At 38.5% G+C, this 14,225-nt stretch overlaps 1 protein-coding gene across 2 annotated transcripts in view; it reads right to left on the bottom strand.

The window, feature by feature from the left end:
* pitpnm2 (phosphatidylinositol transfer protein, membrane-associated 2) overlaps positions 1–13,196 on the bottom strand; it is a 42,260-nt gene extending 29,064 nt beyond the window's left edge. For both annotated transcript variants that reach the window (XM_026173091.2, XM_026173096.2), the window contains exons 1-2: positions 12,941–13,196; positions 5,654–5,871 (exon numbers count right to left, since the gene is read on the bottom strand). In XM_026173091.2, coding sequence (XP_026028876.1) covers positions 5,654–5,731 — 78 coding nt within the window. In that variant the 5' untranslated portion in view covers positions 5,732–5,871; positions 12,941–13,196. The remainder of the gene's footprint in view (positions 1–5,653; positions 5,872–12,940) is intronic.
* Positions 13,197–14,225: the final 1,029 nt, after the last annotated feature.

Genomic DNA, 14,225 nt, shown 5'->3' with positions numbered 1-14,225 from the left:
GGTCACTGAAAACGGAGATTTTTTAAAACTCCAGCCAGGGTGGATATTTTCTAAAACTCAGTTTTTGCATTTACGTGTGGACGAGAAAAACGGAGAAAACGCAGCGTCAAAGATGTGTGCCTTTTTTGACGTCACAGTGTGCGCCACGTTATTGTTTCGGTGAAATGAATTTCTACAATACTGTTACTGTTAATTGTAGTCTCTGCAGTGTTTAAATGCTTACATATACACACAGTTACTGTCCCTCCACACATACGACTCGGTTCTGCTTCCATGCCCCAGCTTTGTTTACTTTTTCCCACCGAGGCTTCTAGACTTCTGATTGGCCAACATTTCTACACGGTTAGGAATATAGCGCCACCTGCTGCTTTGGCATGTTCCTAGCAGCGTTTTCCTTCATTTCTGCCTTTATGTGTGGACGGGATTATTTTTTAAAACGAAAACAGAAAATCTCCGTTTTCAAAAAGACCCGTGTACGTGTGGACATAGCCTGTGATTAAGTGTCTGAAAAGCAAAATATAATGGCTTTGTTAGTGGTGATTGAACTACTGAGTCTCTACAGTTGCTATTGATGGAGTTTGACACCATTAGATTACATCAATTAGATTGCATCTAATTAGCAGTTAATACGTGAAAACTTAATAAGTGAAAACTCAGAATTTGAATGCATTTCATTTGTCAGCTTTAAAATTCAAAAATTTGTAGAGTTTACTAAGCTTTGCTCTGCAAAAAAATTAAAAACAATTTTATTGTTTTATTAGCAATAATATCTGATTCTAAAACAGGACACCTACACTCTACTTAGAGACCTCATATCATTTATGTATAGCCTATGTTTGAATTCTGTTTTTATTTTTAATCTTTATTATCAAACCCTTAAAAATCCTTATTTTACCCCTCTGTGAACTAAACTACCAGACTAACGACTGTCCTTTTTATAATAGTGTTGCATTTGACTGTTATATTTTTATGTTTCTTATAGATTTTTAATCATGTTGTAGGTGGCACTCATATGGGGATCATTTTCTGTGGAAGAAAAATCATATTACCCATGAAACAATCCTTTTAGATTGGGACTGCCAACACCACCTCTTTCATGTGCGTGCAAGAAAACCCTGGGTTAATTTACCGAATTAATAACCAGCTTAACTTGACTGCTTATCCTGATTGTCAACATTAGGGTAAGTGAATACAGCTAACAAAAAGATACCCTGGATATGTTGAGCTGGCTAGTACAGGGCCAAATATATTTCTGTTACCCCACTTCAGAGTTCAGTTTTATAGTTTTATCTTCAGAGTTGAAGATAACTCTCTTTCTAAAACCCACTCAGGTTTAACAAACTCAGAGTTGTTAGCTGAAGCCCTGCACTGCTGTATTGGACTACATCCCCCTTTCAGCCCTTGCTGAATAACACAACCCACAGACATGAGTGTAGACATGCTGAGTAAATAGAAAAAGGACAAGCTCCAGGTCTCCTTGGAGATCTTACATGACCGTTTAACAGTCATGTCTGCTTACTTCTCAAATATTGTTTCTAATAACAGTCACAGGCCTCAATTGCTCTTTAGTATTTTTAATTCTGTCTTGGTGAGAAGCGGTGTAATGTTGATCACGTTGTGGAAAAATTTTCTACTTTCAGATTTTCATCACATCTGGCTGGTAATTCCAAATTGCCCATAGGTGTGAATGTGAGAGTGAATGCTAGTCTGTATCTCTGTGTTTGCCCTGCAACAGACTGCCAACCTGTCCAAGGTGTACCCTGCCTCTCGCCCTATAGCAGGTGGGATAGGCTCAAGTTCTTCCTCCAGTGTGACATCACTTTAGATTATTGCATTTTATGGTCTGCATTTACTTTATTTTATTTGATCTTATTTTATTTATTGTCTTTTAATCTGGTGTGTTGGATTCTATTTTACTGGATTTTAAAACTTTTACTTGGCTATATATTTTCATTTAAAACACTTTGTTGAACTTTGTTATTCTAAATGCACTATATAAATACATTTGTGTTATATAAATAAATTTGACCTTGACTTTATCTGTATGTCCAGTTTGAGAACTGCTGCTAGCTTATGCAGACACTCGGACGACTCCCTCTGTGAATTGTAATAACCCAGCTTTGCTGAGGGTCGTGAGTCTGCCAGGCTGAAGTGTCCCTGAATAATTTATGTGACAACACAAGGTTAGCATAAACCAGGGGTAGCTAACTCCTCCCCTCAGCTCTTGGTGCCTTAGTAGAACCTCATGCATCAAACATTATGAGTGGCTGCTCAAAGGCTTCACACATCTCCCACCTTGGTCATTTTTCAAATCCAGTGCGTCAATCTGACACTGGCCACAAACAAAAGGTTACTGTCAGCTTGCTGCTGAAGTAAAACAAAAATGCAATGGAAAATCCACCAACAAGTAGAAAAAACTGTAATAATCTCCTGTGGACAGATCATGGTCCCCAGAGGACAAAGCCCAGGGGTTGATAATTTCCTGTAGATAGTTTTTAATGACCTCTAATTAACAAAAGTGAGGGATGATATGTGAGATGGCTTCTAGAGAAACTGACACTGGCACTGACACAAACCCAGACAATCATTCGATATTCAAAAACTGCTACATATGTATTTTCTATATTCTGCAACTGCAGTCCTCCACACTTAGACGCACAAGTGAAAACGTATCACAGAACAGATATGATCCCAGTGGGAATAGGAGCTTTAGAGGCCGTAATTCCCATTTCCCTGGGAGAGACACTGCAGTAGATTCCAATCACATCATCAAAGGTCTCCTAAAACTGAGTCTTCAGAACAAATACACAGCTTAATGTCTTCTAAGATGAGCTGCTAACCCGCCTGTTGTCTTGGTGTATTTTGGATAAGTTTTTTTTTAAGTATTTATGAGCAGAAGATAGTCAGGAAAAAATTTACAACCTTGTATAAATTGATCTAATAATTTCCACATTTGAGAAGCTTAACGTGATTTTTTTTAAGAATGTTAGATAATAGTCCTGTAGTATGCATGATGATGGGATTGAACTGATATTTTAATGCTTTTTACCTTTTGGAAGGTAACTCGAGGAGTTAAAATTTATTTTTTTATTTTTTGGTCTTACCTGTTTAATTGTCTGTTGTAACTTAATTTCCAACAATATCTCAACATTTCACTAAATCACAGCTGTCCTTTCACTTGCTGTTTTTCTCAAAAACAAAATGATGGCAGCTGCTGCCTTGCTGCAGCTGATGTCACTGGTTACCATGGCAACTAGTGCCCAGCTGTGAAAGTGAGCAAGAGGCAACGTCCAGCACAAGTGTGTGTGTGTGTGTGTGTGTGTGTGTGTGTGTGTGTGTGTGTGTGTGTGTGTGTGTGTGTGTCTTACTTAATGTGCCAGTGGCAATACATTTAGAGGGTTTGGGGGAAAACATAAATATCAAACAGGCACTACCTGCTTTTATGCCATGAGGTCCAGCATATCTGAGACCACATCAAACAGCTGCAACACTTTCATGTATAAATGGAAATAATCTGAAGGTATGAGGATCCCAACTAAACCTTTAATTTAATAAAACATTTAGGAATACAAGTCGTAACTTGTAAAATTCACTTACAATTTGTCTTATCAACCCTTGTTAAGCTAAATTAATCCGCAGCCATTGTTCACCTCTAAGAAAAATGGCTGTATCTCATGAACACAGCTGAAGCAATAAAGGAACATGGTGGTGCTATAGCTCCTTTGGTTGAGCAGGTGACCCATATTCTAAAAAGCTGGGTTTGATTCGACTCCAGACCATGTTTTACATATCTTCCCACTTTCCTGACTACTCTCTGCAGTGACGTTGGCCAAAAAAGAAATAAAAAGAAATAAAGGAATTTCACAAGAGTGAAAAAGTTATTATGAGCAAAAAAGCCTTTCTGTGTGTCACAACATGGCTAGGCTTCACATCATACAGAGAGCAATTCATCAGGCTTTGTACACTGAGAGACAAAAATCCAGTTACGTTTCAGATAGACATTTTGACTCCAGTCAGCACAGGTGAGGGCTGGAGAAGAAGGCTGTCTAATAGTCTCAGAGCATCTCAGTGGTCTCTGAACTGATTCCCAGAAGGGAAGAATACTCGCACATGGTCAGCTCTGGACACTGCAGATGAACAGCTGTTCTTATTATACTAGTTTCTAGTATATCTGTTGGATGCATGCACACTTGTAGTGTATCCACAGTTACAACTAACTGCGGGGACAAAAGATTTTGATGATTCTGCAATTTTGCTGCCAGGCCACACACCACAAAGCGTTCAAGAAGCACCTGACAACCACAAAATTCTGGATTTATAGATTTTCTTCCCCCGTCACCTGACCTCTGGTGGTCTTGGACTTTAGTACCAGACTCTGTTTTTTTTCTGCAAGCATATTGAATATTGAATAACATTTTGTTAGAACACAATACACAGAGCAATGAGACACCACAATGAGGGCTAGATGGTGGTTATGAATATTTCCCTGCTTATTTTACTAAACAAAACTCACAGAGAGATCATTTTTATGCCCTTGTAACTATCTGCATTTGTATTTTCACACAATTACCAAGATAAACACAAGCCACAGGCATATGGAGCACCATCTGCTCTGCAGAACTCCACTGCCCCTGTGACCATTTACTCATGTTCCCTTAGTGCTCTTGTCCTGGTACAGACCCACACAGCTGACCTCTGCCACCATGACATAAAAAACCTGAACTTCTACCTGGTTTAGTGCCCCAGGTCAAGAAAATTACTCTACGCCCTGTACTATAATTTTTTTTAATTTAATTCCTCTCAGGTATACTTATTATTTCCTTTGAAGACAGAAAAATTAGAGAATGTGCTCCACAAATATTTGAGTATATAAATTATTTAAAAATAAATGAATTTTAAAAATCACATAATGCAACTTCTCATTTAAAGTTTTGATTTTACAGCAAAGGAAAAAGACATCTAGACGGGAGCATACAAGTTATATGAGTTGCAATTTCTGATTTTTAAAACAGTTTAATACAAATTCTGAAGCCAAAATGATGCCATTATTTATTTTACACACACCTTGTCTGCAGCTTTTATCTCCAATTTCTATAACAAAATAATATATAATAATTAGAAAATAAAAAAGTATTCAAATTACTTGTAGTGTGTCTAATTTATTTTTACTGTTCACAGTTCAGTCCATACCTGTAAGTGTTTGGACAAATACACATTTTTTTTATTTTGCCTTGGACCAACCACAATGGATTCTAGACCAAACAACCAGAAACGTGGTTTAATTGATTAGGAATTACAACACAGTGCACTATTTTCAGAGGTAATAGCATCTGAATTGATAAACAAGAGTGTCACAGCCAGGTGAGGGCCGTTTAAGCAGGTAAAGTAGAGTAGTGTTTCACTTGTATTTACATTTGGTTCACTGACTTACCTTATATTTAAAACGATGCTAATTTTTCCACTTTTAATTGAATCTCTGAAAACGTGGGACTGTGTATAAACATGTAATTGCATGACACATGCATCTTTTAATATAAATGCTTAGTTTTTAATAGTGTCCAGCCGTAGCAGCGCCACATCTAAGTGAAACCAGGTGAAATGAACCTAAATACACGTGTAATGTTTGTAAGGCTGTGTGAGGAAAACTACTCACCTGGATCATGTAGAGCTGAGCAATGCGGTACTCCTCCACACTCATAGGCATGGGGATCCGATACTCCTTGATCAGCATGGCTGTGCTTGAGTTGAGCCGACACAGTTAGTGTGTGTGTCCAAAGAGGAAGCAGCGCGTGAAGGTAGATGCTCCTGTCAGTCGGCTTTGCTACCCAAGCTGCATGTTCAAGCAGGAAGAACGGGACTCATTATTCACACCTGAAACAGAGGAAAAATGTCCTTTCAGCTTCCAGAGTTACAGACAAAACACAGGAAGAGTTTGCATGTTTGTCTCAAGGATTAACACCCCCCCCCCTCCTTCTACATACGCAAGCCAACACATACAAGGTAATCCACTGACCCAGGAAACGCGCTGAAATCCCCCAGCAACCTAAATCCCAACTCTGACTACAGACCAAAGATGCAACCAAGTTGTGTTCAGTGCTGCCTTTTAAATTACTCTTCTTGTCTAGTGATAGAAAGCGCATGTATTCAAGTATCAGAGAGCCACAGTGCTCAGGTATTATACTTCTACTTATAGTGCATTTCAGATTGAAAGGTTGTACTACTTAAAGTTATTAGACATTTTATTTACATTATTACATAGGGGGGAAAACATATAAGCTGTTCATTTAAAATAATGCATTCCATAAAAGTTTCCTGGCATTATCTGGTTCACTTGTCCCCATAGAGCAGGTTTGGCCAACATTTTAATTCCAGAGTTCTACTGATGCTGATTTAGATGAAGTGAGCAAAAGGCCGCATTCTTTTTGTTTCTCTTTTACATGTGTGTTAGCTAAACCGAGATGGGCCCAGGCTATGGGTTGTATTTTTCCCATGTGTACCTTAGAGAGACTGACATGCTGGATGACTGCTCCTTGCTGAGCCTGTGATCTCTATTCTGTCGCCAAGTGCTTTTGCTGGGGTTCTCTCTCTGATTGTAGCACCTTTACCTTTACCCCAACAATACAAAGCTTCTTGAGGTGACTATTGTTGATACTATTGACTGGTGCTACACTATAAATAAAACCGAATTGATCTGTTGGCTTGCATATTAAAATACATTTTTAAATAACCAGTTTTCTGCAGTTAAATTACCATTCAAATGAGGGAATTTTAATTGCAAAAGTAACTTTAGACTTTTAAAAAGGCAGCTCATCTGATCTCTATGAGTCTGACAGCTCTGTGGAAGGTGGAACCAAGTGTTTTGACTCATGTGCTCCATTAAAAAAAATAAATAAATAAACCAAAACCGCCATCTTTACTTTACCATTTACCATTTACATCATTATCCATCTATCCAAACAGTGCTGTGAGAGTGAGGGTGATGTACCGCTTATTCCACCTGCCGTTAAACAACCAGAGGAGGGTCACATGACAGTGAATGCTTAATCTTAGGCAGATGAGGGGAAAGGGTTAAGGTAAGGAGCTGATGTCAAATGCGAAGTGTGTGTCTGTCCATCTGTGCATGACTAAGCTGTGCATGTTTGTTCAAGCTTCTATAGCAAATGAACTGCAGTGGTCAGGAAGTGTAGATTGACATTAAAGACTTCCTGGAGTCTTCATTTGCTTATTATTGTATTTAAGTTACAGCCATTTTTAAAATCTGTCAAATGACAGTAAAAGCCCAGCTGATAAACCACAGAATTTGAAGGTTGTTTTTTTTTTTTTTTGGAACGGCAGAATTCTGAGAAAGAAAAAACTGAATTATAAAAACAAAAACTCAGAATTCTGCAATTAATGTCAGAATTCTGGGGGGAAGAAAATCCAAAACGCCATCTGTTTTTTTTCCAGATTTTTCATACAAGTTCCAGCCCAGTCTCATGGAAAACAGGAAACTGTGAAATCGTTATGGATTTTTTTTTTTTGGTTTACGTTTATAAGAAGGTCACATTATATTGTCTTTAGCGAAGATGTGTCACCCTGGCAACCAAGAATACAAAGCTTTGAAAAAACAAATGTAAGCTTTTATTATGGTCTAACCTTAAATAGCTTTTGCTTCTAAGTTTTTGCTTATATTTTTAATATTCCAATTTGATTGCCAGCACTGCAAACAGGAAAATCTGACCAGAAAAACTATTACAAGATGTAAAACAACTGCATGGCAGGGGGGTTGTTTTATTTGTCTGAACAGTCCATGCCCCAGGAGCAGTTACATGATTCAGATCTATGCCCAATACTATACTTTTAAATCATTTCATTCAAAGATTGATTTCTTTTACACACATCTACAATGGATAAATAATAACAAACAACAGGAGCAGGTATAAAATATTTGTCTGACTCAACAACAGAACGAACAGTGAAATCCAAGCTGCCCTCCAGAGGCTGTAATGCATGACCTTATTTACAATGCAGAGACAGTTTGTGCTCTGGAGCAGTTACAGCAGAGAAACTGAGTGACATTTCTCACTGACTCCTGTGAAGAGTGAGTCCTTGGCCCACAGAACAGCTGCTATGCAGCAAGAATCACTAAATCCACATAATGCAAAATGTGAGACAGTGGCAGATGAGCCCTGACATGTAGACATAAACAGACACATAGTGTCATGTATGATAAACTGGCTTTTTTTTTTTTTTTTTTGGCAAAAGGATGTGAATTATAGAGGAGAGCTGCCAGGATATTACTGTAGGGGAAATGATTAGTTCACTGACAGAAAATGAATCAATTATTTTAAGAATGGGAGATGCTTTTTCTTAACAAACAAAATCATTTCAAGTAGTTTTCAATATAAGGATAGTCATTAACAGATTAGCTATCTTTCCTGGTTTGCATAGGTCTTGTGCACAAGTGTAGCAAATCTCAGGTTTATATGTAAGTTGTTAAAATAGTCTAAAGTTGCTTTTATTAACTACAGTACAAACAGCAGCTCCTACAAACAAAGAAGTCACATGATTTCCTATTAGAGGGGCTGCTTTTAGTGGTGAATTTGAAGCTAATTGCCACTGTCTTTGCAGGGCATTTTAGCATCTTTTAACTATAAGTTTACAATTCGTAGAGCAATGCTATACTAAGCCCCAATCAACATCTGCTCACCAGACACAACATTTCACTGTGGCACCAGGACAAAACCACATAATAAAGAAAGATTATCCTCTATAGACTCCAATAAGTGAGAATCCTACATGGTTCTCAGATCACCATGAAGGGCTGCATGTTGGATGGCACAAGATTTTCTTCAACTCAGTACCTAAAAATGCAAAATCTTCTTGTACAACCCCATGGAGTTGTCTCTTGTTCATACATTTTAGAGTAACATTTTATTCAGCTTCTATCTTTAAACCAGACATCAAATAAGTTATGAACTAGAACAAGCGATCCATGTTTATTTTCTCAAACAGCAGATTGACTTCTTGCAAGTTTTAGCAGACAACATCACATCACCCCAGTCTTGACTTCTCTACATTAGCTTCCTATATGTTTTAGAGTTGATTTTAACATCTAAGATGATCATTTTTAAGGCACCAGCTTGGTACCGAGCTGCACAGAAGAAATTTCGAACCAGTTTGCAGCCTCAGATCTTTAGGTGGGGCCGTCTGCCTGTTTCAAAGCCCAAACTTAAATCTACAGAAAGATAAAGATATGACTGCAGAAATTAGGCTTGAAAAATCAGAAACTTCCTTGAAACCACTTCTTCCAAAGCACATTTTTACAGGCTTGCTCCTTTGTGACGTCATTACAATTTTATTTCGTGTTTTATAGTCTTGTATTAACTGTTTATCATCTTTCACTTGTCTTCTTTATTATTTCCCTATATTTTACTCTTTTACTGCTAATTATTTTTTATTTTACTTTCTGTTTTTTATTATGTCTTCACTTGAACTTAATTGTATTGACCTTATTTGGCCCTAATATTTGGCTTTCTATCTGGAACTGCTTTTTCTGTTTGCCAAATTGCTTTGCAAACTCTATTTTTAAAAATACTGTACAACTAACATTTATTATAATCAAAATCACCAGTAAACTCAAACAGAGTGTTGACTCCATGCAGCAGCTAGGACGTTTCCTGGGTAGATTCAGAAGCTTTCCAATTGAGCTCAAAGCAGAAAATTACAGCTGGTCAGAGCCTGTGCCTGCCTATGCAGAGAAAAAGAAATGTCTCATCTGCACCTCTGAGAGGATGACTAGCTGCCAGCAGCCATCTATCAAAGTCCTATGTGATGGGAGGCTGAGAAAGTCTACAGCTAAACTGTACTAAATTTACAGCTGAAGCAGCTCTGGTCAAATAGAAACAGCAGCTTGTTCCTGTGCACCAAATTGGAGCTCAAGCTACTGTCTGGAAAAAGGCACACCCACCATTAGCCCCTTCGACCCACAGTCCAACAATAGATGCTGGTGTTTCAACCTGAATGACAAAGGTTGTGACAGCTCATCTCTGGGACAACTGCAGATAAAACCAGAACGTATGGGACACGATCTGCCACAACTTACAGGTTATTCCTCGTAAAATGGCAAATGCGACCTTGGACCTGAGCACAGTTAGGTTGAAGAACCAGACTAATGAATAATCTATGAAAAATTGTGTTTCTTTCAAATTGGTGATGGACATAAGGATGGACAGACACACATCTCGCCATGGCACAAGCTAATCAAACACTTGTGCTAAAAAGCAAAAAGATTACAAGGCTACTTACAGCACATGTTGATGAGTTTGACAAACAACTTCGACTGATTCTCCAACCAGTTTGTTTGAGCACTAGGGTCAATAGAAATTAACAGAACATGAACATATTAGGTTTTTTCAAACTTGACACCCTCTCTCTACCCACTTCCACTTCATTTGTGTGTCCATGTGGAAGGTCCCCGTCACTGAGGACCATTCCATCCCAGTGAGTGGGTTATGAGATGATCCGCCAGCAAGTCTAGATTGATGCTAAAGATACTGACAATGTTCAGGGTCATGTTGGGCTCCTCATGGAAGATGCCCTGGACAAATGTAGCATACATGAGACTAACTGTATATTTATTAATAAACTGATCAAAGATAGACATTTTATCAAACAGGCACCAACAACATAAGCATTATGTTGCATATGCACCATTTCTCTAGTCTCTTAAGCTCTCAACTCTTAAACTAGCTTCCTGATCCTGGTTCTGTTCTTTTGATCGTTCATATTTTAGGCTCCATATCTAACAGACTTTTGCACATTCGATTCAAAACCAAGATGCCTACAATTCAAAGAAGCTGTTTAAAACCCACCTTAATGAGCACTGCTTCATTCAGCTGAGAATATTTAGTTTGTGAAAGGTGCATTGTCATCAAGTCCAGAATTCAACTTTTTTTTTTTTTTTTTTTTGGCCTCACAAACACCTGAGGGGAAATTTCTGGCTCTGTAGCTACTAAATGGTGCATGATGGTCACCAGCTGGTCTTTGTGTGTGTCTGCTTTTTGCAGCTTTTGTTTGTTTGTTCGTTTTTTATAGTTGTCTTAAACCTGCTGCCAAACAGCCAACAGAAGCAGTGAAGCTGGAGCCAAACAGCTCTGTAGAGCCAAGAGCAGATCCAGGTTCAGGAGATAATTCTCCTGTCAGTGTTTTCATACTTTTATTACAGGCTTTGTTATTATGCGATTTTTTTCTAACAAAAAAAACCATGAATAATAGACCCACAAATAATTGGTTACTCTGACTTCCTCCTACAGTCCAAAAACATTAACTGCTCATTCTAAATTTTCTCTCAGTGTTAGACCTGAGATGGACTGGCCCTTCCATGGTGTACCCCACCTGCCACCTCTCACAACCAGCCTCCCTGAATTGAAGTGGTTAAGAAAAATGGATTGATTAATTTAAAATAAAATCCTCTTGTGGAGCTCTTTTTAAGCTTTCAGTTAGTTTATTTTCTGCACCTTACTTGTCTGCACATCTCATATTGAAGTTTTTTAAATTCCTGTTCCTCTGCCAAGTCCCCTGAGTCTGTGCAAAGTACATGGCCAATGTAGGTGACCCATAGGGGGAATCCACATGACACATCCACTCCAATGCATTTGTTCTCCTAATAAAGATATAAAAGAAGCAGAAGAGTTAGTTAGAATGAACAGTATGGAAAACTGTTACCTTTTGCTTAATCTTTTTCTACAAAAAATACGATTTCTGACTCAAAATAATGGAAATCTAAGCTATGTGTCCAATGCTCTCAGCTTACTTCAGGGGGATTCCCTGATCCCCTACTTAACGTGTTCCCTCACAGATCCTCAAACAAACCCTACGACCATGATATGAATAATGTGTTTCTGTCACAATCACATACACAACATCTAAGAGCAGGAGGCCAGTGCATCATCTGTTTCTTACACATCACAGTCGGATGCATCAGGATACATTTGATTTGATTCTTTGGCACTTAGAGGAGTCGTGCTGCACTGACAAGATCCCCCGATGGGATTGTGCTCTACATTCAGTAATCATAGCACACACTGATGTAAAACACACCACAACAGTCTTCACATGAGAACACATATGCTGGGGCACAACATCTGCCACATACACACAGACAAATCAACAGCAAGTCTGTTTCCCCCCTGGTTTCATGAGATACCCCAAGAGTCAAGTACTGTACTGTGTGCGCTTGTTGCGTAATTCAGTTTTCCTTCCACACTAGCTGCAGATGTGGATTTCATAGACAGGCATGTACTGCCTAATGATCCAGTAGGAAATTAGCAAACGATATTTGCGTTACTCTGTACAGAGCAGAGTCTCGTATGATGATTTGTTATCATAACTCAGGCATGAAAAACTCAGCGTGCAGCACATCATCACCACCCAGCTTGCAGCCACAGGACGTTAATGACATGATGTTTCACCAGATCTAAAGGTTTATATTTTGATTCTTTCAAGCTAAATAATCAACACGCAAGTTGGTTCACACAATTTGCAAGATGAGGTAATTTTCTTTCAGATATTTGGCTACAACCTGTAACTAGCATTTTCCCCACATCCACAGAGTTACAGTGTTTGATTATAGAAACGTTAAAAAAATAAGGTTTTTCTTTTTCTTTCTTTTTTAAAGTGGTATTTGATAAAGAAAACTGAATACTGCTAAAGCCCACACATCAAACATGAATCCATTACTTATTCACAGCCTTAGTTTCCCACCTGCAGATCCTCACTCCAGTCAGCCTTGACCACAGTGAACCACAGTCCAGCAGGCAGCATTTATGTTACCATCATGTCATTTACGTTCATAACAGTGCAGTTTGGAGGAGAAAACAAACGAATGCTCCATTTGGCAGTATTTCATGTATACAAGCAAATAATCATGTATAATCAAATAAATCATTTGGGTGTTTACCTCAAAGCTACCCAACTGATCCACTAAATACAGGCTTAGGGTCCATTGCAGATTCCAATCCTAAAGAGAATCCCAGCGCACGCACCCTCGCTTCCCTTCCTCTTCCGTCTTTGGTCAGCTTATCTTCACCGGTTCACCCCCGCTCTGGTAAGGAGCTTCACTTTCTAAATTCTCACAGTGAAATCAGAGAAGATATCGATTCTCTGTCTCTCCTCTATCTCCTTTCTCCTCCCATCCACCTCTATTTCTCTTCTGCGCTCCCTTTTCTGCCGTCTCCACCTCTTTGGGACTGAGGAAGCTTTGTTACCACGGAGACGCATGAGGCTGTGGCCTGATTGGTGGAGTTTGTTGTGATGCAGCAAGTCGGCAGTGCAGCCCACTAGATTGATTGCCTTTTCAGTCAGAATCGTTGTGTAATACTGAGCCAGAATAAGCTTACTAAGTGGAGATATATAGGAATTTATTTTCAGTAAAGCGGGGGATTACAATTCACTTTCAGTGTTACATTACTTGGTTGTGTATCACAGCAAAGCCCGTGGTGGAAAGTATGGAGGACTGTGAATGTCAAATTTATTTAACTCCCAATTAAAATACATACTTTACAATGGAATTTAGCAATCTATAAAAGACTAACTCAGCACGTTTTGTCTATTACATTAATTGATTAATTTTATTGGATAAAAAAGGAGAACAAGCAGAAAGCTAGTTTTCACAAACAAATTATGAAAATAATTGTGAAAATTTTCAATAAATAGAATTTTGATTTTTTTCCAGATATGAAGCAGATTAAAGCAATAAATGCTCACAGTACAGAAGATGGAAATAAATCATCCATCTATTTTCTTTGAATTATCCAATTCAGGGTCGCAGGGGGATGGACCCTATCTCAGCCTCAATAGGGGAAGTATCTGTCATAGGGCTAACACAGAGAGACAGGCAATCATTTCCACCTATGGGCAATTTAGAATCACCAATTAACCTAACCCCACTAACTGCATGTCTTTGGACTGTGGCAGGAAGCCGAGTACCTGGAGAGAACCCACACAGACACCAGAAGAACATGCAAACGCCACACAATATAGCTCAGGCTTCTTGAAGTGAGGCAAACCATTTTTGCTTTGAAAAATATTTTCATGATTAATCTATTTGCTAAAAAGATGCAATTAATTTTCTGATCAATTTACAGATAACTTATTGTAGCAACTTTTTTTCAGCCATCAATCACATAACAACAAACAAAGATGAGTTTGTAGTGAAACAGTCCCATTTTAGCAGAGGAAAAACC

Source organism: Astatotilapia calliptera, chromosome 7, assembly GCF_964374335.1.
Source record: "Astatotilapia calliptera chromosome 7, fAstCal68.1, whole genome shotgun sequence".
Classification (NCBI taxonomy): domain Eukaryota; kingdom Metazoa; phylum Chordata; class Actinopteri; order Cichliformes; family Cichlidae; genus Astatotilapia; species Astatotilapia calliptera.
Note: the sequence above shows the minus strand (reverse complement) of the source record. Positions and strands in the feature narration are given on the sequence as shown.